Source organism: Callospermophilus lateralis, chromosome 4 (genome assembly GCF_048772815.1).
Source record: "Callospermophilus lateralis isolate mCalLat2 chromosome 4, mCalLat2.hap1, whole genome shotgun sequence".
NCBI lineage: Eukaryota > Metazoa > Chordata > Mammalia > Rodentia > Sciuridae > Callospermophilus > Callospermophilus lateralis.
The window spans coordinates 69,273,792-69,297,674 of NC_135308.1; the positions used below are offsets into that span (position 1 = coordinate 69,273,792).

At 41.8% G+C, this 23,883-nt stretch overlaps 1 protein-coding gene across 1 annotated transcript in view; it reads left to right on the plus strand.

The window, feature by feature from the left end:
• Dyrk4 (dual specificity tyrosine phosphorylation regulated kinase 4) overlaps positions 1-23,883 on the plus strand; it is a 51,662-nt gene that overhangs the window by 13,718 nt on the left and 14,061 nt on the right. The window contains exons 4-10 of the mRNA XM_076855287.1: positions 13,465-13,545; positions 14,225-14,341; positions 15,055-15,193; positions 17,789-17,952; positions 20,439-20,575; positions 20,903-21,043; positions 23,048-23,186. Of these exons, the coding sequence (XP_076711402.1) occupies positions 13,465-13,545; positions 14,225-14,341; positions 15,055-15,193; positions 17,789-17,952; positions 20,439-20,575; positions 20,903-21,043; positions 23,048-23,186 (918 nt within the window). The remainder of the gene's footprint in view (positions 1-13,464; positions 13,546-14,224; positions 14,342-15,054; positions 15,194-17,788; positions 17,953-20,438; positions 20,576-20,902; positions 21,044-23,047; positions 23,187-23,883) is intronic.

The following is a 23,883-nucleotide window of genomic DNA, read 5'->3' on the forward strand; positions in this document are numbered from 1 at the left end:
GGTATTTACCTAGGCAGGGACTTGCTAGGTAATGAATATGTGAATGCTTGACTTTACCAGGTAATGCCAAACTGTTTTCCAAAGCATTGGCACCAGTGCACTTTGTCACCAGCAGGGTACACAAGTTTCAGTTGTCCCACATCCATTTTATCACTCTTCACTATGTGACTTTTTATCTTGCCAATTTTGTAGGTAAGTAACAATTTTTTATTGTATCTTTACTTGCATTTGGATGATTGTTATTAACGAGACTAAACCCCCTTTCATATATTCACAGGCCATTTATATTTCCTCTTCTTTAAACTCCCTGTTTTTGTCTTTATTGTGTAAATATCTTTCTATGGTGTTGTCTTTTTCCTATTAATCTGTAGAATATTTAATATATTCTCTCTATTAATCCTTACCAATATCATATGCTGCAAATACCTTCATCTGGTTTATTAGCTTGTCTGTTTTTATGTTCTTAATTTTTTAGAGTAGTTTTGGATTTATAGAAAAATTGAATAGAAGAGAGGAGAGTTCCCAAACACTTCATCACCTTCCACATTTCATCTTATTATTAATATTTTGCATTACTGGAAAGTTGTTACAACTTATCAACCTATATTGATGCATTATTAACTAATAATGATTGTTATGGTTTGGATGTGAGGTGTTCCCCAGAACTCACCTGTGATACAATGCAAGAAGGCTCAAAGGAGAAAAGATTGGGTTGTGAGATTCTTCACCCAATCAGTGATTTAATCTGCTGATAGGGATTAACTGGGTGGTAACTGAAGTGGTAGGGTGTGGCTAAAGGAGGCCAGGAATGAGGGTGTGGCCTTGGGTATGTATTTGTACCTGGAAGTGGAGTCTGTGCTTCTTGATCACCTTGATGTGAGCTGCTTCCCTCTGCCACACACTCCACCATGATGTTCAGCCTCACCTCAAGCCCAGAGAAATGGAGCCAGCCTTCTATGGACTAAGACTTCTGAAATCATGAGCCCTCAAATAAATTCTTCCTCCTCTATAATTGTGCTGGTCGGGTCCTTTAGTCACAGCCGTTAAAAAGCTGACTAAAACGATGATTTACTTTTGGTTGCATCCTTTGTGTTGCACATTCTATGGGTTTTGAAAAATATATATTATTAGGTACAAACCATCACAGCATGATACGGGATAATTTTACTGACCTAAAAATACCACATTCTCCACCTGGTCAATCTTGACCCCACCTACCACCAAAATCCTAGCAATCTCTCGTTTTGCTAACTCTATGATTTTGCCTTTTCCAGAGTATTCTGTAGTTGAAATCATACAGTACTGCACCTTTTCAGATTGGCTTCTTTCATTTGGCAATATGTCAGGAAGGCTCCTCAATGTCTTTTTTTTTTCCACGTTAATTTTTTTATTAGTTGTTCAAAACATTACAAAGCTCTTGACATATCATATTTCATACATTTGATTCAAGTGGATTATAAACTCCCAATTTTACCCCATATACAGATTGCAGAATCACATTGGTTACACATCCACTTTTTTACATACTGCCAAACTAGTGTATGTTGTATTCTTCTGCCCTTCCTATCCTCTACTATGCCCCCTCCCCTCCCCTCTCCTCCCATCTTCTCTCTCTACCCCATCTGCTGTAATTCATTTCTCTCTCTTATTTTTTTCCCTTTCCCCTCACTTCCTCTTATATGTAATTTTGTATAACAATGAGGGTCTCCTTCCATTTCCATGCAATTTCCCTTCTCTCTCCCTTTCCCTTCCCCCTCTCGTTCCTATTTAATGGTGATCTTCTTCTCATGATCTTCCTCCCTGTTCTGTTCTTTGTTGCCCTCCTTATATCAAAGAAGACATTTGGCATTTGTTTTTTAGGGATTGGCTAGCTTCATTTAGCATAATCTACTCTAATGCTATCCATTTCCCTGCAAATGCCATGATTTTGTCATTTTTTAGTACTGAGTAATACTCCATTGTGTATAAATGCCACATTTTTTTTTTTTATCCATTCATCTATTGAAGGGCATCTAGGTTGGTTCTACAGTCTAGCTATTGTGAATTGTGCTGCTATGAACATCGATGTAACTGTATCCCTATAATATGCTCTTGTAAGGTCTTTGGGGAATAGACCGAGAAGGGGGATAGCTGAGTCAAATGGTGGTTCCATTCCCAGCTTTCCGAGGTATCTCCATACTGCTTTCCAAATTGGCCGCACCAATTTGCAGTCTCACCAGCAATGTACAAATGTACCCTTTCCCCCACATTCTCGACAGCACTTGTTATTGTTTGACTTCATAATGGCTGCCAATCTTACTGGAGTGAGATGGTATCTTAGGGTGGTTTTGATTTGCATTTCTCTGACTGCTAGGGATGGTGAGCATTTTTTCGCATTCTTGTTAATTGATTGTATGTCCTCCTCTGAGAAGTATCTGTTCAGGTCCTTTGCCCATTTGTTGATTGGGTTGTTTGTTTTCTTATTGTTTAATTTTTTGAGTTCTTTGTATACTCTGGATATTAGGGCTCTATCTGAAGTATGAGGAGTAAAAATTTGTTCCCAGAATGTAGGCTCCCTATTTACCTCTCTTATTGTTTCTCTTGCTGAGAAAAAACTTTTTAGTTTGAGTAAGTCCCATTTGTTGATTCTTGTTTTTAACTCTGTGCTATGGGTGTCCTATTAAGGAATTTGGAGCCCGACCCCACAATATGTAGATTAGAGGTTCGATAGTTCATTTCCTTTTTTCAGTGAATAATACAGCATTGCATTGGTATACCTGTTTATCCATTTACCTGTTAAAGAACATTATGGTTGCTTCCTATTTAGGGGGAAGTTATGAATAAAGTCGCTATGAACATTCAAGTGCAGGTTTTTATGTGAACAAGTTTTCAATTCATTTGGGCAAATATCAAGGAGCATGGTTGCTGGATCACCGTACTAAGATATATTTGGCTTTGTAAGAAACTGTCAGACTGTCTTCCAAAATGACTGTACCATTTTTCCATCCCATCATCAGTGAATGAGAATTGCTCTTACACCTTCTTGCCAGCATTTGGTATTGTCAATGTTTTGGATTTTCAATATTGTTGTAGTTTGATTCTGAAATGTACTCCAGTGCCATCTGCATCCAGCACAGCCGGCTAACTCAAGGTCACTCAGGGGAAATTCCCAAGGCATTAGAAATAAAACACAGACACACAATTTGCCTTTAAACCAAGCTCCAAGACGGGAGAACGAGGAACTACAGGAGAGGCAAGGCGAGAGAGCAAGCACACGTTTATTAGAGAAACCTAAATTCTTAGGAAATCCTATCCAATGAAAGTCAAGGGGGGCAGGGTTACAAGGACAGGTGAGGTGATTGGTTCCCTGGATATGTGGAGAGACACGCCCCTGCACGAAGACAGTCTCTAGAACCCTAGAAGACCCAGGGTAACCAGCAGCGTGACCTCCACCGGATGCCACACCGCTCAGCAGGGGAGTCAGACCTAGTCATGTGCTAGATTGGTCTCCCACACCCCAGAAGTTTGCGTGTTGAAGGCTTGGTCCCTAACTGGTGGCGCAGCTGGGAGGTGGTGGAGACTTGGGGAGGTGGAGCCTAGATGGAGGAGGTGGATCACTGGGGCTTATCCTAGACCAGTGTATCTTGTCCCAGTCCCCATCCCCCCCGCCCCTTTCCTGGCTGCTAAGAAGTAAGTGGCTTTGCTCTGCTACATCCTCCCCACCAGCCATGATATTCTACTTTATCACAGGCCCAGAAACAATGGAGTTGCTCAAAGAAGCTGTGAGCTAGGGGCACTTTGAGCAGAAAAAATAACACCTGCATAGGATGGAATAAATCTCAATGAAATGGAAACAGCCTCAGAAATCGTCCTCTTTTTTTTTTTTTTTTTTTTTGCCAGAGAGAGAGAGAGAGAGAGAGAGAGAATTTTTTAATATTTATTTTTTAGTTTTTGGTGGACACAACATCTTTATTTATGTTTTTTTTTTTTTTTAAATTTTATGTGATGCTGGGGATGGAACCCAGCGACCCACACATGCTAGGCAAGCGCACTACCGCCTGAGCCACATCCCCAGCCCCAGAAATCATCTTCTTTAACCTGCCTGCATGATGCACAAATCTACTTTATATTATAGGAAATTTAGTGTCTAATTTGTAGAAAAATGCTTCTTTCTAAGTGTTTCTGTTGTATTCTATATTCAGGTACTACTGGAATAAAAGCATGAACTTATTTTGAGACTTTTGGAGTGGAAGTAGTTTACAATCTCTTGTCCCCATGTTTCATGGTAGAATACAAAAGAGATCAGAAAAGATCACTGGATGGCAGTATGACACAGTAAAAAGACACTTGAGGGCTTAGGCCGTACATAGACTTAAGTTTGCTACCATTAGTTGTGTAATCTTGGACAAGTCATTTGGTTGACTTTAGCCTCTCTTTCTCCATCTGTAAAATGAGGTCATCATATTATATATTCCAAAAGTTTGCTACCAGAATCATGGTTTTTCAAGTTCCATTAGTGGACTCCTGAATCATCAGGTTGCACTAAGTGCATTCGAAAATGACTCCTGGTTTCTGGATTTCCAGGCTTGTCTCATGCCCATAACTCAAGGATAGCCAGGGTCTCCTCCTTCCATCCCCACCAGGGTCAGAGGCTGGTAGGTGGGCCTCCACAGAGGATATGGCATCAGTGAGATAAGAATCTGGTCCTCCCAAGTGGCAAGTCATGTTCACTGTGCTAATGGGTCTCCAGAGTCCAGCCTTGGCTGAGAGTATAATGAGGAGGCAGCTCCTTCCTGTCTAGGCATCCTGGGCTTCCTTGTGCACCACAAAGGGGCTTTAAGGGTAGACTCTTGGCTAGAAGTAGCAGAGAGGGAGAAACTGTGATTTGCCGAAGGTCTGTGTTGGTAGTAACAGTTAAATCCCTTGGCTGGAGATTTTCTTCTTCCAGCTCTTTGCAAGGTCTGCTGGGCTAATCCTCTAACCTGTTTGCTCTGTAGAGAATCCCTAAAGGTTTTCTCTCCTGAACACCCGGCTCTCTCTGTTGATACATTTGTTTTAAACAATACATTTGAATACATTTGTTCTGACCTCTAGGAAAGGATTACAGAGGCTGTAAGGAGGAAGCTGTGAGTTGATATCACCGAACTTGAGCTTCACCTGTCCATCTAGCCACAACCAGGTACTAGGGATTTTTTTTTTTCTTTCTTTTAAATGAAGAGGAGGAAGAAACAAGGAGGAGCCAACTGAAAAAATAACCAGAAAAATAGCTTGTGAGGTTCGACTGAGGCTGGATTCTTCTATGGAGGTGTGCCTTTCTGAAAAGGCTGGGTGGTCTAGGGACAGGGGACCAGAGTGGCCTGATGCCTGCTAAGTATTCCTCTGCTTTCTCCCCCGAACTTTGCAGATGAGGACATCCAGGTCTCTGTCTAAGGTAATAAGATGAGGCAGTGAATCTTGAAATTCTGCTCTAACTAGCCCTAAATGGGGGACCAGATCTGGTCATATTTAGCTTTCAAAGTGAAGAGGCAGGTTGTACCCTGGAGCATGTGCATGTTGGGGTCCGGCCTACTGCAATGAGAATGCAAATCAGGGAAGGGGGAAAGCAGAATGCCCAGGCAGAGGACATGGATGTGGGACAGGCAGTTGGAGATTCCACCCTTCTGTGTTCCTCTTTCCTTCACCCTGATGTAGAGGTTACATGATCAGGTCAGTGTGACCCATAATGGGAATGTGCTCCTGCCTGGCTGGGTTCATGAACCATCTCTTTACTTCCCCAGCACCTAAAATATCATCCTTGAGTAGAGATTCATTTATTTGGACAGATAATTCCTTTTCCTGGCATTCTTTTTGAAAACTTAGTGGCATTTGAGATGGGATTATTGTGTGTGAATTAAGCAATTAGGAAGCTTTCCTTCTGAAAATAAGTGCCAGGGTGCAGGAGAGCTCTAGTGGGAATGAAAGCCACTAGGAGAGCGAATGAAGCCACACTGGGAAACAGTGGGTGACCAACCCAGAGAGAGTGGAAGTCAAAGCTCTGTTGACTCCTAGACTCCTTGGAGTTGTCTCAAGTCTTTCAGGACAAATACTAGGATGTCCGGCTCCTCCTCTTCTTTCTTTCCTTCTCCCCTTCTTTCTTTCCTTCAGGAAATATTTAAGTGCCTACAAGCATGAGATACTGTGTTAGGCTTTGAGATCCTAAGCTGAGACCCAGGTCTTTTAGTAAAGAGTCCAGCAGAAGAAGAGCTCAAGTGTGGCTAAATTCACCAAGTGAATGAAGGTGGCATGAAGTGGAGGAAGCTCTACTCCATTCCCAGTAGAAATGGAGCAGGCGCAAACGTGTTGAGATGTGAAACAGCATGACGTTTGGAAACTGCAGAAAGGGTAGGGCGAGGTCATGACAAGGGATGAGGCTGGGAGTATTTTGTTTCAGGATTCTGCACCCTGAGAAGTCACAGGGAAATGCAGGTGAGGTAGTAACGTGGCCAATGCTCACATTTATTCCTAAGGCCACTCTGGCAGCTGCATAGAGGAAGGGCAGGAAAGGAGACCATGGAAATAGGGCACTGGTGGATACTAAGTCTCAAAGTGGTATCTTTATTCTCACACGATTATTCTATTCATAGCAAGAGAATCATAAGTGATAATTACAAGTTTGATAGAACATTCTCACGCTTGTTCCTGCAAGGGAGAGGCTCATGATTATTGCAGTCAGCTTATGTTGATTAATGTGGATTTGCTGTGGAGGCCCTTCCCTGTGATATCTTACAAAGAGGCAGTCTACAGCAGACCCTGCTCCCCAAGCAAGGAAAATGACACATAAAAATCCTACCCCGACAGGCACCGTGGTGCATGCCTGAAATCCCAGAGGCTGGGAAGGCTGAGATAGGAGGATTGCAAGTTCAAAGCCATTCTCAGCAATGTCTAGGTGCTAAAGTGACTCAGTGAGATCTTCTCTCTAAATAAAATACAAAATAGGGCTGGGATGTGGCTCAGTGGTTGAATGCCCTTGAATTCAATCACTGATACCAAAAAAAAAAAAAAAAAAAAAAAAAAAAAGACCCTACCCCCGTTGTGAGATGCTCAGCAAATCCAAATTGGTCTGAGGTGAGGCCTCAGCTCAATCCTGGCTTTTGTCATGATGGTATGGATACTTACACACAAGGTGACACCTGGGGGACCCCCATGTGAGCCATCCAGAGGGACTGACTGCTTTTGATGTTCCAGGATTGGCACATCATGTAGGGCCTAATGTTCATTGCCATAGAATCTTGTGGGAGGAGATAAAAATAATTCATAAAAAGAATGGCAGCTATTAAGAATACAAACAACAATAAGTGTTGGTGAGGATGTGGGGGAAAAGGTACACTCATACATTGCTGGTGGGACTGCAGATTGATTCAGCCATTATGGAAAGCAGTATGGAGATTTCTTGGAAAATTAGGAATGGAACCACCATTTGACCTTGCTATCCCTCTCCTCGGCCTACACCCAAAGGACTTAAAACAGCATATTACAGGGACACAGCCTGTAATGTTTATAGCAGAACAATTCACAATACCTAAACTGTGGAACCAACCTAGATGCCCTTCAATAGACGAATGGATAAAATGTGGCATATATACACACTGGAATTTAACTCAGCAATAAAAAGAATAAAATCATGGCATTTGTAGGTAAATGGATGGAGTTAGAGAAGATAATGCTGAGTGAAGTTAACCAATCCCCAAAAACCAAATACTGAATGTTTTCTCTGATATAAGGAGGCTGATTCATAGTGGAGTAGGGAGGGGGAACATGGGAGGATTAGACAAACTCTAGATAGGGCAGAGGGGTGGGAGGACAAGGGAGTGGGCATGGGGTTAGAAATGATGGTGGAATGTGATGGATATTATCCAAAGTACATGTATGAAGACACAAATTGGTGTGAACATACTTTGTGTACAACCAGAGAAATGAAAAATTGTGATCTATATGTGTAATAAGAATTGTAATGCAATCTACTGTCATATATAAATTAAAAAAATTAAAAAATAATTAGAAAGGCTACATAAACATCAATGGCATAACAGAAAACAAAGGGGATTCCATTAGAATGTGCTTCCCAAATCTGGCTGCATAGAACTCACTTGGGGAGCCTCTGGTCTCCACCACTATTGGGTCAGGTCCTTGTAATTTCTGTGCTTAACCTAGTGACTGACTGGCACATGGGCAAGCTCAGTGAGTATGTTGAGAATGAATGCATCCCCAAGGTCCATCCTAACCCTGCGATTCCATGCATCCTTCTGGCTCAGAGAGATAGAAGGGAGGTGTTTGCTGGAAAAATCCTTGAGGTAGGAAGAAGGATTCTTGATCACAGGAGCTGGTAACTAGATCAGTTTGGCAACTTTGCAGCTATTTTACATAAATGACAGGTGAGGGGTGGGGGTGGGGGAGCTGGTTTCAATTTCCCACCTTTCTCTTAATTAGCTTTTAAATTGAACGCAGCTTCTATTTGAGAAAGGTGAGCTGGCTTTTATAAAGCAGCAGATAGAATCTGCCACCTGCCACGGTTTAAGGTTTTGTCTGAGAAAACAAAATAAGTGTGAGAACCTAAGTGCCTGGCCTAGTGAGAACTAGCCAGCTAGCTCAGAAAACAGACAGGAGAGAGGCGAGGAGGGGCCCTGGGTCAGGACAAGAAACTCTAGGCTCGGATCAGCCCCTTACTTGCATTTTTGTGTGGTGTCCAGTCCCTGTGGGTCCATGACCTGGCTATGGGAAGCACAGATAGAGACAACAGAGGAGCCCTCAAATTTAAATGAGGGCCTCTAGTGGGGAGAATCTTAACAACCCCAGCCAGCATCTCCTGTTCTATCCTCCCAGGTTCTCCCAGCCCAGGTCCTCTCTGTCCTCTTCTATAATCTAATCCACTCTATCTAGGCTCTCAGTTGCCCTGAGTACCTCCTGCCCCATCATTGATTTGAACCTTTGATGATTACCTGTTGTTTGTTTTTATTTTTATTTTTCGGTACTGGGGATTGAACTCAGAGGAGTTTTATCACTGAGCCACATGACCCAGTCATTTTTTTTTTTTATCTTTTATTTTGAAACACGGTCTTGCTGTATTGCTGGGGTTGGCCTCGAACTTGGGATCCTCCTGCCTCAGCCTCCAGAGTCCTGTGCCACCATATTTGGCCCTTTTGTTTTTAAATAATAGGATTTTTAAATTATAAAAGCAGTGCATATTTATATAAAAGGTTTGGGAAATCAAGGAGCTTTATAGTTGACTTCTGGCTGTTTTGGAAACTTCTAAGAACAGCAATGCACACACAGAAGTGGAAAGGGCTCTATTAGCTCCCTAGTGCCCTTTCTTATTTCCCAGAATCCAGCCACAGTTCATGGGCTGCATTGGAAGCCCCAACTTTGCCATGTGCCCCTGTGAATAAAGTCTTTTTTACACAGGAGAGTTCAAATGTAGATACAGAGACTATTAAAGAGACTCCTGTTGCATTGACTTAGAAATCAGTGCAGGACCAAAGGACAATGACACCAAAATTCACTGTCTGAAAGAAAGGTGGCATTTTGCTATGAATATGGGAGATCACACCCTCTTCCTCCTGCCATGGTAGAATGTAGTGTTGTGATGGGACACTGTGTGTCTCTTGGAGAAACTGCAGGAAACAGAGTCACCAAGCTCATAATCTTGCACAACAACATATTGTTATCTGAGTATGGGAGATGGGGTGCAGAGATGTAGAAGCCACCCATCCTGGGGGTGGCTTGGTTAGACCTGGGGCAGCTGGAACCCCTGGCTGTGAATTGCCTCCTGTCTTGACCCTCGTTGCTGTACAAGTATTAAATTATTTTCTGTATGTGTCATGATGTGACAAAGGTTGGGAAGCACAGCTCTGTTCAATAGATTGCAGTTTCGGTTCTACGAGAGGAAAGATAAAGTTTGTGTTGGCAAGCTTTCTGTTATTATGACAAAACACCTGAGATAATCATATAAGGAGGAAAAGATTGATTTTGGCCTCAGAATTTTAGAGGATTTCAGCCCATGGTAGCTTGTCCCTCTTGCTTTGGGCCTGTGGCAAGGCAGAACATCATAGTGGGGAGCATGTGTTAGAACAAAGCTTCTCGTCTCATGGCAGCTGGAAGGAACATTAAAGAGAGAAACAGAAGGAGGCCAGGTTCTGAAAGGTTCCATCTCCCAGGATGCCTTAGGCTAGAGACTAAACCTTCAACACATGGGCCTTTGGAGGACACTGAAAATCCAAACCGAAGAGAGCTCTTAAGACACACGTCCGGAAGTCACTTGAATAAATCTTACAAACTGATAGGACTTTGTAGATTACATCTTGCCCAGCCTCCCATTCCATGCACATTTTGCACAGATGATCTTCAGGTGGATTCCACCTGATGGGAAAGTCAATGCTTCAGAGAGACTCCTACCTTTTATGTGCAACTCTAAATTTTATAAAATTCTTCATTTTATTGAACCAGACATTTCTCCAATTATAGTTCATTATAACATGATGGTAGTATTGATTTGACTTTTCTGATCCATACATTTCCATTTACTTCCCTGTAATTCCCACACTTTGACCTGATTCTGTCCTTTGAACCACGTAGAAGGAATTTGTACTATATCATAAGTGGCAGCCCTTCTGACATTGCCCTTCCTATAGGAGTTTTGTTTTAATAAAAGACTAATTTTTAGAATAGTCTTAGACTTACCAAAAAAAAAAGAGAGAGAGAGATACAAAAGTTTCCACACACTACTCCCCACCATGTACCCAGTTTCCTTTATTATCTATATCTCATAGTGCATTTGTTATAAATAATGAACCAATATTGATATGTTATCATTAGCCAAACTCTATATTTCATGCAGGTTTCCTTAATTTTTACCAATGTCCTTTGTCTGTTCCAGGATCCCGTATTACATTTAGTTGACATGTCTCTTTCGTCTCCTCTTGGCTCTGACATTTTCTTAAACTTTTCTTGACAGGGCTTTATCCCAAGCCACCTGGACTTGTGCACACACATGCACACATATACATAAATATTTCTACATGTAGCCATCTGTATCTATATTAACTTAAACATGAGCTACATCTCCAATTATGGTCCATTATAACATGATGGTAATATTGATTAGACTTTTCTGATCCATAAATTTCCATTCCAACAAAGAGAAACCTGGTTTCTACCATCTGCCTTTGACTTTTTGTGGGGATGCGCACCAGGGATTGAACTCAGGGGCCCTCAGCCACTGAGCCACATCCCCAGCTCTGTTTTATATTTTATTTAGAGACAGAGTCTCACTGAGTTGCTTGGTGCCTTGATATTGCTGAGGCTGGCTTTAAACTCGAGATTCTCTTGCCTCAGCCTGAGATTACAGGCATTTGCCACCGTGCCCAGCTGCTGTCTACTTCTTAATTGTCCATTTCCAATATATGTATATGACAGTTACCATAATGTTAATCTATGAGAATTTCTCTTTTGTTTTATTCTTTTGTCAAGTTAAGCATCATAGCTCCTTTAGCCATCTTGTTCAACCTCCATATATTTCATGGGAAATGAGCACAGATCACTTTCGGCATTTTGCAAATGAGGAAAATTGAACTCTATCACTCTTAACACATTCGAGGCACTAGTTGAAAGTGTTGTGCACACATTAAGTCATTCTTCCTCACAACAACCTTATGAGCTTGTTAATGATAATATCCTCCAGTAATAGAAGTTAATGACTCGCCCAAATTCAAATAATTAATGAGCTGTGGAACTGGATTCAAAATGAAAGAGTGTGACTTCCAAGTTCATGCCCTTGAGTATTGTCATGCCACACAGCTGCTGAAGGAATCTTTCTGAAGGACGGCTTTGCTTTGCACATACCGTACAAGCCTTCAGTGGTTCATATTTGCCCATAGGATAAGACCAAGTTTCTTAGCCTAGCTTTCAATGCTTCTGCAACCCACAGCCAACCCTGTGCTCCAGCTTATCCTTTCTGAGCAGTGGAGACCCTGGAGCATGCCTGGATACTGTTGCTTCACCTAATGAGCATGTTGTCTTCCCTTCCTCTCAGTCCAAACCAAACCCCATGCATTCCAGAAGCCCCTTTCCCCTCCTCCTGGGCTCATTGCATTTATGGTGGTATCTTCCTTTTTTTTTTTTTTTTTATCGACACTTGACACTCACTGATGTCCTTTGTCTGATATTTAGTCTGGGCTGGGCTGTATTTTGTTGATGTACTTTCCATTCATCTGTTGGTCTCTTCATTGCATCCTCAATGCCAGCTTGTTGTTACTGCTGATACCTCTGAGTTTTAATATTCATAAACCTATTTAATGAGAAGTTGGATTCACAATTGCAATATTTCCTCAGATATCATCACAGTCTATTCATAGATAACCACATCTGCATGTAGTGCACATTAGCAAATTAACCAATGTGGTCTGAGACCATGGCCCGTGCTCTGTGAACTCTTCTCTCCCTCAGATTACCTTCATATTCCAGGAGGTCAAGACGGAATATTCTAAATGCCCCCATCAGTACCGCTCTGTGGAGGACTCAGCTGTGCTAAAGGACAATAAATGTGTTGTACCTCAGTTGCCAAATGTAAAAGGGTATGGCCCCCTGTATCTCAGCTTTAGATGTGCTTCCTTCAGGTCTCTAGGGAAAGTCTGGAAGAAAGAGAATTCTAAGTTTTGTTTCAAAGAACAGAATTTGTTTTCAAGCTGAAGGCTGTTTGCTAAACTTTACTTATTTCAGTGCTGCCTTCATAATTTTTTGCCATATCTCATGCTCCCTTTTATTTTTTTACTTAAATTTTGATTTCATCCTAAGTAATAACAACTGCAAAATCACATGCTTAAAGTGCTTCTTATAGTTTTTCAAATGGATAGCAAAATAAATGCATAGCCATTAGGTGATGGTCTATTTGCATCCTGCACAGAATTATGTCACCTACCCCTGTGGTGTGCTTACTACCTTGTAAAAAAAATTGTTCTAAGATTGTGGTCTTTTCCTCTCCACCCCTTTCTAGATGTGAAGCCTTTCTGATGAGAGCACTGGTGTTCCGGCTGGGCACCTGTATCCTGGCAGGTTCCACTAAGGCATCTTTGGGCATTTTGAGTTCTGGGCAAGACTAAAAGCATTTTCTTTCCTAAAGAGCAAGATAACATTAGCTCCACTTCTATTCCTTAGCATCTACCAGGATGCTGGTTAAGACTGTGTTGGAAGAAAGCATATATTGATTTTTTAAGGTGTAAAAATCATAAGACAAGTGGATCCATCATTAGCACTTCTGGAAAGATTATTTGTGGGTAGTAATTCATTTCATGCATTGAGTACTTCTTTGCGCCTCTTTGAACTCTTCCTAGCTTGGGATCAGGAAAGCTGGCTTCAAGTATATCTTGCTTATTGTAAGGAAATGAAATAAAGGTCCAGGTGGCTTGGGATGAAGCCCTGTCAAGCCTTACTACACTTTTCTTCTACTTGACTCAGGTTGAAAATAAGCCTTTGGCTCAAGTCCAGAAGCCACCCTCCAAGATCAAGAACCTCAAAATGACCCGACTTTTGCATAAGGTAGGAAGTCCTTGGTTAGTGACTTTAGGAAAGGACGAGGGCAGTGGATGGAAGAAATAGCTTTTTACAGGCACTTTTGGCCAACTCAGCATAACAATGAGAGCCCTCTATCCATAAGACCATGCTTCTCTCCACACAGTTTTAAACATGGCTATTTGTTGATAGTTAGATTATCTCTTTCCCAATCAGTTAATCAATCAATGTAGGAGGGCAGTGATCCAAGTGAGAAGGTCAAGTCTATAAAGTAGCGGTAGAGGAAATGGGAGTTTTTGTTGCATCAAGAAAGATTTGCATTGTATAGCAGAAAGGCCTTCCCCATGTTTGGAAGGTAAAATATTGGAATGAGAATAATAATGGCTATCACTTATGGAATACTCTACATAGTTTCACAAAAGCTATGAGGTAGATCCCATTTTTGAGAGTGATGAAATAATTAAGGCTGAGAGAAAGAATCAATGTGACCCATTCAGTGTCTACAGCTAGAGAGTGGTGGAATGGGAGAATCAACCTCGGATCCTGTCTGCTAGATTACTCTGCTCCCTGGAATCTTCTTTTTTTTTCCCTCCAAGAATCTGGGTTTAGGCTCATCCTTGTTGTGGGGAGGAGTCTAGAAGAAATGACCTCTGGATAATTTTCTTATCTGAGGTTTCTATACTTTATCCAATTTCTCCTTCTATAGGGTACAAACACCAACATTACTTCACTCCCTTTTATGGATACCAAGGAGAAGAAGAATGTGATCAACCTCCCACACATCAGCAACAAAATTCTGCTGAAGCCAGGTGTGCTGTCCCGGGTGAGTACAGGGCAGTGGACATGCTCCTGAGCAGACAGGTGAAAGACCTAGCTTCAGTTCAGAACCGCATCTAGAAAAGTCCAGGAAGGTGGGGGAAAGGAGTAGCAGCTAAAGAGTTGGGTTCAAGTCCTTTTCTCACTCTTTATACTGAATATGAACTTGGGTAAATATGCCTTTTACTTTCTCTTACCTACAAAGTGGGCCTTTATGGAGTCGTCAGGGGTGATTCATTGAGGTAAGGAAAAATGAAGTTATGGTGTATAAATGATAGAAGAAAACAAAATCTTGTTTTCCTTTCATGTCATCTACCATTTTTGTACAAGGACCCAATAAGATACTATGTAGGAAAGTCGTAAGAGGTGTTATATAAATTCAAATTTACATGTCCTTAAGCAAGTTACTTTATCTAGTTAGGAACTGGCCTCCTCAAGAGCAATGATAAAAACTGTTCTCATCTCTTTCTACAGTGACACACCCCTGGGGTTGTCAACTGTATGCTCTAATGTGCATGTCTCCTGGGGCATGAGATGAGAATTAGATACTTCCTTTGGGAGAAAGGTGGAGAAAACCTACTGTCTCTTAACTACTGTTTTCTCCCTGGGAAGGTAGGACAAATCCTGTCTGGATGTAAGTGTTTGGGGGCATACAAATAGTTTACATCCCCCAGAAGAAGTTGAAGTAGTTCTTTATTACCAATTTCTTTCCTTGGACAGGAAATTCAAACGCACAGTCGTAAGCTGGCCTCTGAGTACAAGGCTTTAGAAGCACCTTTCCAACCTAGCATGAAGACTCATGAACACAAGGTAGAAGAGAAACCACCAAAGAAGCACAAGGTGCCTCTGACGGCAGCAGGTATGACACTGGTGGGGTGGGCAGTAGCAGCATAGGTGGTGGTTGGGGGGGTCACTATTAAGAGCTGAGCTGACCTGGAGAGGGCTTAGCTGCCATATGTTGGAGTAGTCAACTAAGGCTACAAATCAAAATGAAAGAATTTAAGCCTTTACCCTCTTACTGAAACAGTATAAACAAGAGGCTGGGTAAGAGGAAGTACCAGCATCACACTGTTCTATTACCTACCTTGGAACTATTCCAGGTAAGCGTCAGATGCATTAGTGCAGACAGAGGGCACTGTCTCACTGCCTGGGGAGCCCCAACAAAAGACTTCTGTCATTTTATGGACTTAGGAACAGAGGAAAGTGAGTAGGGAGGAGCTAGGAGTGGACAAGTCCAGAATACTGAAAGTAAAGTGTCCTGAAAGTTCTGCCTTTCTCTTGACAAGGGGGTCTTGGCAGAGGTGCTTGAGGCAGGCCTCAGCTGGGTCTCCAATAGAGGGCTCTGAGTGGGGGCTTCTGGGTTAGACAGGCTCATATGCCTTAGAGAGTCAGGTGCCTCCCAGGAGAATTTGATCCTCAGCTGCAGCTCTGGTCAGAGACTACAAGCTCGGGCTATGGACCAAGTCTGGTGTGGGAAGACAGCCGCCCCTGTGGAGCCTTCCAGATTAAGCCGGGTAATTGTCTATCGTGAGGTCTGAAAGATCACACACAGTGTTCTGGCAGGAGCTAGCTACACTCCTCACGAGGTTCAGAGATTTCATGACCTCTTAGGATTCAAAGGTAGAGAACCAAAGTCTACTTAGCACTTACATATGCCAACACTGTCCACTGCTCACAGCTCTTCTGCCACAGTGCTGAAGTTGAAATTGTTGTCCTTCTTAAATGATCTCAGGAGTGACCCTCCTGTCAGGAGATGATTTCAGTTCTGAGTTCATTCTGCCTTTACAGAGATGGTATCTGCCTCTTTCTATCTTGGGTCCTGATTCTGTCCTTTGGGCAAGGAACATACCTTATTTAGCTTTGACATGACTGCTCTTCGGGTATATGAAGACAGTGGTCTTGTGCTCTATGTCTTTTTTTCTTTCTTTCTCCTCACAGTTCAACTTTTCAGCAGTTTGTCAAATAACATGGTGCCTCCCTGGTCCTGGCTTCCTGTCTCTGAGTATTCTTCATTTTATTCAAGCGTGAATCTCACTCCCTACCTCGTCCCCCTTGCCCTAACACAAATGCTCATGTGATCTGTCTCATGTAGCTTAGAGAGGCACTAACAAGCATTCCCTCTGTGGTTTGAGGTATTAGCTGGCTCCCCTGCAGGCCGGAGTGGGAGTAACCACAACACTTTTTTCTTTTTTCTTTTTTTTTTTAGTTTTTTGATTTTATTTTTTTTAAATACACGATAGAGAAATGCATTACATATAGAGCACAATGTTTCATATCTTTGTATATAGAGTATGTTCATGTCAATTCATTCTTTTATACATGTACTTTTTTGCATTACAATTCTTATATACCACAATTTTTTATATCTGTTTATATATAAATTATTTTAACACCCAATTTGAGTCTTCATACATGTACTTTGGATAATGATATCCATCATGTTCCACCACCTTGCTAATCCCCTGCCCTCTCCCTTTCCCTCCCACCCCTCTCCCCTATCTAGAATTCATCTAATCCTCCCATGCTCCCCCTCCTTACCCGACTATGAGTCAGCCTCCTTATATCAGAGAAAACATTCAGCATTTGTTTTTTGGGGATTGGCCAACTTCATTTAGCATTATCTTCTCCAGCGCCATCCATTTACTTACAAATGCCATGATTTTATTCTCTTTTAATGCTGAGTAAAATTCCATTGTGTATATATGCCACATTTTTTTTTATCCATTCATCCACTGAAGAGCATCTAGGTTGACTCCACAGTTTAACTATTGTGAATTGTGCTGCTATAAACATTGATGTTGCTGTGTTCCTATAGTATGCAGTTTTTTTTAAAAAAAAGGTACACTCATACATTGCTGGCAGGACTGCAAATTGGTACAGCCAATTTAGAAAGCAGTATGGAGATTCCTTGGAAATCTGGGACTAGAACCACTGTTAGTTTGACCCAGCTATCCTTCTCCTTGGACTATACCACTGGACTTTTAAAGTTGCTTTTATGTCACCTGCCTGGTCCAGAAAACTTGTAGTTTTCAAACCTTCTCAAAATAAACTATTTGTCTGACCTGATTCCACATGAACTTGGACAAATATCACCTTAATGGTACACTATTGTTGTTATGGGCTTTACTTCTGGACTTATTATTTTAAATATTTATAATAATAATGATAATAATAATAATTCCTATTTTGCAGCAACCCATAGCTCTTGGGGCACTAAATGCTCTTTTCCCTTATGTTTGTGTTGTCATATTAAATTTTTTTGAAATAGTTCCAAAACCTTGGCATTTATCCTTGTTATATTTCCTCGTGGGAATATTCTCCATGCATGATCTTTAAGAAACCACTTATTTGAGGAAAAGGCTCTGAACTAGAAAAGACATCACATCATCTGCACTTTTGGTAAATACCCTTGTTGCCTCAACTTAACTAATAATCATCCTGTTTTTTCACATAGAAGCCCTAAAGAATTTTAAGAGTAAGCTGTCTCCTTATGAGCAAAATGAAATCCTGGGCTACACAGAGCTATGGTTCCTGGGGCTTGATGCTGAGAAACTCAATGTGGCTCCAGAGAAATTCAGCAAGACAAGTTTTGATGATGAACATGGCTCCTATCTGAAGGTGATGAGGGAGGAGGTCATGGTGACCTCAGGTGGCTTGGGTGCAATAGAGAGTATGGAAAGGAAAGCAAAAGGGGATATTTTATAATGTTTTGTGTTGAGATGACAGGAACTAGACATTCCAACAGATGCTAATAGGTGCTAAACCAAATAAACACCTTGTTTAAACATGAAATTTAGTATTCAAAATCTGCTAACAGAATGGTGATTTTCTTCGAGGGTATTTGGGATAACTCAGGTTCATCCTGAGTGAACTCTCACAGGCTATTCTCTTGCACCGTCCTGGACCCCTTGGAAAAGATCAGACTGGAGTAAGATGCACTTGCCCCTCAGTCTCCCTTTTTGTCTCCTCCACACAAGCCCATTCATGGCTCCTTTTGTGTTTTATAGCAGATGTCATTCCCTCCACAGATAAGAATAGTTTTGTCACTGTAGTGTCCCTCATGCACAGTGCTTTACTTCATTCCGTTTTTCAAAAATTGATTGCGAAGACTCCTCCTTTTCTGACTGTACCTCTGGGGATCCCAGGGTAATGCCTCTTTCTAGCCTGAGGATGAAATCTGGACAGTGACCCCCTCTTCTGAGGATGCCTGCATGAGTGACACTTAGTCTACCAGGCTGTGAGCTGTCTACACTTTCCTACTTCTGGAAATTTCATCACAACTTGGTTTTAGGATATGAATCTTTGAGGGATTCATAGAAGAGATAAATTTTCTTAACATCATGTTTCTCAAGTTTGACTATGCACACAAATCACTTTGGGTTCCTGTTCAAGTGCCGATTTGTGTTTAGCGGTCTCGGGTGGGACCTGAGATTTTATATTTCTGAAAAGCATCTTGGTGAAGCCTATACCACAGGTCCTTAGGTAACACTTTTAAGAAGCAAGGATGTGATTTTATCACTCACTCTTCATCTAGAACCCTGGTTTTTAACAATTTTGGGTCAAGGATCCTTTTGAGTATCCTCATCCCAGAAACATTAAGCTGTGCATGTGCAATGCTTTGGGGGGCATTAATGGGTCCTTGGTTAAGAATCTTCAATATAAACATTTTCTCCACATTCAACCACATGTCCACAACCTCTCACTCCTTGCTCCTTCCTTTGCTTTGCCCTACCTGAGTCTAGAGTCTCTAAGAAATTACCTAGGGTGTCAGTACTACCTTTATGGGAATTCACTGGAACTCAGTTCTTCAGTCTCAAATCTTAGAGAAGTATGATTTTCATGGGGAGAGAGGGATAATGTGCATTCTCTGTAAGCTCCAATTTTTATTCCTATTTTATTCCAGCAATACACAAATATATAATTCCTAAACAAATGAAAACCACATTCTCACAACAAATGTTACTTGTAAAATTATTTACTGAGCACCTGTCATAAGCTTGGCATCTATTAGACTCTGAAAATACAAAGGGAACTATCATGAGTCAAGTAAGCACAACCAAAGTCCAAGTTGACATGTAAGCCAATGAGGCAACCAAACTGATGAAGAAGATAAATGTAAATGCTTGAAAAATATATGCCAAATTTGTGCAGATTCTGTCCCATTTTCATGAAAGATCTTTAGTCTAGACTAACCCTCTCTGATGTATCAGTAAAAAGTTTTACATGCTCAAATTTATGGTGTTGATTCTTCTTTGTGAATAATCCTTTATCCTCAAACACACAGCCACAAACCAACCTGAAAACTTGTACACGCTTATCCCTCACCTCTTTCAAATTCATGTGTAATTGTAGAAAGCTGAGATCAAGAGCCTGATGACCTTAGAAATCATCTTATCCAGATTCTCATCTTCATCTTCACAGATGAGGTCACTGTAGCTCAGAGTACATAAGTGACTTATTTGAAGCCACCTAGCTCAAGTCTTTAATGGAAAATTTCCTGTGGTTTTAACTAAACACCTGGTTTCTTGCACAAGGATAGTCATGGGTGATTCTGGCTCTTAGAAAATATTACTCTCACCAAGAAAGGCTGTATTAACTTCAGAAGGGGACTAAATATGAGTAAGTCTAAGAGAGGAACAAATCTGGTCAGGAAGTAACAGAACAGGCATAAAGCCTTCTCTGATTGATAGAGGCACATCAAGGGTCAGAGATAGAACTCCCCCAAAAGGGAGCTGATGTTGAACTTGAAGAATCATGAAATGTCCGAAATAGAAAGGACTTTCAGTTTTGCCAAGCCCCCTTACTTTTTAGGTCCTAAGAAAGACATGCAGGAAACCAAAGGGTTGGGAGTAGCAACCAACATTTCCAAAGACTAACTAATGTTCTTTTCACTGCTTGACATGGATGGAGCCTGTGGAACTAACTGCCCCTGGCACCACATGGGTGGTCTTGGATCCAGGAGATCACCTAACCACTACAGTAACAGAGAGAAGGGTGGGAGTTCAGAACCACTCCCCTCCAAGGAGTGGCCCATGATCTAGGGATGGGGATCCAAGGGCCCTAGGGTCTGGCTCTTTTCCTCACCTCTGGCCCGGCTTCTGCAGGTCCTGCATGACCACATTGCCTACCGCTACGAGGTTCTGGAGATGATTGGAAAAGGGTCCTTTGGACAGGTGGCCAAGTGCTTGGATCACAAAAACAATGAGTTGGTGGCCCTGAAAATCATCAGGAACAAAAAGAGGTGTGGCTCCATGGATGACATAGGCCATAGAAGATGGATTGCCTGGCTTCTAGCTGCTTCAGGACTCCAAACCTTTCTGCCTCTGCCTCTTCCTCTTATATTTCTCTTTATTCTCCCTTTCCTATTTCTCTCTCTTCATGTCTGAGTCCATGAAGGGGCAAAGCGGAAGTAAGAGTGTGGAGTTATTAGTGCTTCCTGCGGTGTTAGACATTTCTGTTGGGGTTGTGGTAGGGTCTGAGAAAATGGGCCAACTGCTGCACTATGACATGATACCTGTGTTTTCTGTCCTCATTCCTCACCCTCCCTGCCACTCCCCAATCACCTCAGATTTCACCACCAGGCCCTGGTGGAGCTGAGGATCCTGGAAGCCCTCAGAAGGAAGGATAAAGACAACAAGTACAATGTGGTACACATGAAGGACTTTTTCTACTTCCGGAATCACCTCTGCATCACCTTTGAACTTTTGGGGTCAGTCTTTTTGATTCATTTTCTTTTGAAAAGTTACTTAAGGGAACTTGAAGAAAAACTTTGAAGTCATAAAACTAGATTTTTCTGGGCGTGAATATCTAGTGACTAGTGTAGACATAGCAGTCACACAGTTATCTAGAAGGTCCAGGAGTGAGGAGAATGAGACCCAAAACTGAGATCTCACCCCATTCCTCAGCAAACCTGTTATCTGCCAGCATACTCATGTTGTGCCTCCCTGGTGCTGAGGACTAAGTACTGAGTAGGTGGAAAATCCAAAACAAGGCCTCTGCCCTCAAGAGCTAAATTAAAACATGTTTAAAAGGACTTTCTTTGCTATCATGTTCCCCACACACTGGCTTCCCATCTCTACAGTATAGAGGCTGAAACCTAAAAGAACAGGGAGCTGGATGATCTGAGTGGGAAAAGGACTTTAATTCTGAGTAAAGAAGGAGAAGGGCAGATATTTTGGGTAAGAGAGCAGAGTCTTGATTTAAATAGATTGAAATCATTTGGGTAAATATTGGAACTGAAAAAGCATTCTAAATGGGAAAAGGCATGCTAATTTGATTATTCTTCTCTCTGAGAAGTCAATATGATGCAATTTAAACAAGCCCAGAAGACATTTAGCAAAGGAGAAAAATCAGGGTGAACCCTTAGAAGACATATGTTTCTGGATTCCCCGAGTTAGTACTTGGTGCTCCCACGACACCATCATTGATGGTGAGGTTCTAGGAACAGACTATATTTGAGAGGGAGCATGGGCACTCCCCTCACCATCTCTGATAATTACAAAATGTGTTCTATCCTACCATATGCAACAGTGGATCGTCTTCTGTGGAGCAAAACAGACAGTCCAGGCTGCCTTTCTTGCCCATTAATCACAATGCCCAGTTAGGACATCATTGTACTTTAAAAGGGCTCTGTGAGGTCAAGAGAGGCCAGTGTGTAGAAGGAGAATCCTAAGCCCATTAAGGATGGCATTTATCTCTGTTGTACCTTTCAAGAATGAATGGCTTGCCAGGCACAATGGTGCACACCTGTAATCCCAGCAGCTCAAGAGACTGAGAAAGGAGGGTTGCAAGTTCAAAGCCAGCCTCAGCCATTAGCAAGGCCCTAAGCAACTTATTGAGACCCTATCTCTAAATAAAATATAAAAAGTGTTGGGGATGTGGCTCAGTGGTTAAGTGTTCCTGGGTTCAATTCCTGGTACAAAAAATATGGCTTTCTAAATACCACAAAGGCTAGAAAATCTTAGAAATGGAAGATCAGGAAGAGCCTGCAGAGTCATTTCTAGGTCCTTCTCTTTCCTTCCTATCTTTGTCTCACAGTTTGCACAGAGATCACAAACTGGCAATTTACAAACAAGTTTTTCTTTTTAAAATGCTTGGCATTAGTTTCCAAGACTTGTAAGTTAGCAGATTTCATATAATTGAATATGCTTTTATATAACATTTCAGGATTCTGCCTCTCTAGAGAACTGAGGATTATCTGGCAAGAGCCAGCCTTCATTATAGCAAAGCCACAGTTAGATGGGACCAAACAGCCACACTTGTCTTTAATAGAGTAGGAGTCCCTCATTTACCTTAGCTCTCTCGTCAGCACACTCCCTTTCTCCTTTACCTACAATATTTAGATAATCTTGTTAGGTCAGGGTAGGAATGACTTGGTTGAGTGACTGGTGGGCTTTCGGGGGCCCTTCCAAGGGCCTGAGAACTATGACTATTATAGAAATTTGATCCAATCTCTGAACCCACACATGTAAATAAAGTACTTAAGTGGTTTTGTCATGTAAGAAATCAGGGTACATTGGAGAATCCAGCATGGTTGAGTGCCAATCTGGGTCTACCCTGAGTCACTGAGAAGGCTCAGTTTATCAGAAAGAAAAACCTTGCCTACTGATTTGAGATTTACTTGTTTCTAGAAGGGAATCCAGATAACACAGGATTGTTTATAGGTTCAAACTTGGATACTTTTTATACTCATCACTTTTTCTGTTTTTCCCAGAATCAACTTGTACGAGTTGATGAAGAGTAATAGCTTTCAAGGTTTCAGTCTATCAGTAGTTCGGCGCTTCACCCTCTCTGTCTTGAAGTGCTTGCAAATGCTTTACGTAGAGAAAATCATCCACTGTGATCTCAAGCCTGTGAGTATAACCTCTGTCCTGCCAGGAGAGCAGGTTCTCTTTAGTGGCAGTTAGGGCAGCCAGCATGGCCAGGGCTTCCAGAGTGGCAGCCCTAAAGTCCCTGCTTATAGGCTAAGTGAGATGCAGTGAAGCCTAAGGCACACATATTGGAAGGACTAAGAGAGATGTAGTGTACTTGAGGCAGCTAAGAACCAGAGGGGTTTCCCACAGAAGTGATAGGGGTGGGTGGTGGCTGTCTTGAGCATCAAGATGTTTTACAAGTAGTTTTGGGGGTCTGGGTTTACCCACTTTTGCCCTTTCAATCATTAGTCACTTATAGTTCTTAAGAATTCTTGCTGGATTCTAGAGTTTTCCCTTATCTGTTCTGCAGAGGCTTGTGCCATTCACGTAGATGGATCATTCTACTACTCTGCTAAGTCCTTACTAGATCCACTGTACTCTGAGTTGCTCCTCAGGTATGGCACACCTCAGACCACTTCCTCTCCTTCAGTGGCTGTGCCCTTCTTACTTGTCATGCTAGTATTGTATTCTTAGTTCATTCTGTGTCTCCCACTGGACTGCAAGCTCTCCCAAGGTCAGACTATTATGTCCCCAGGACCTAACATGGTGCCTGTAAGAGTAATGGAAGGCAACAAATAAATGCTTGTTAAATGAGCCAAATGATTGCAAATGTAAAGAAGTAATACTGTAGAGGTAG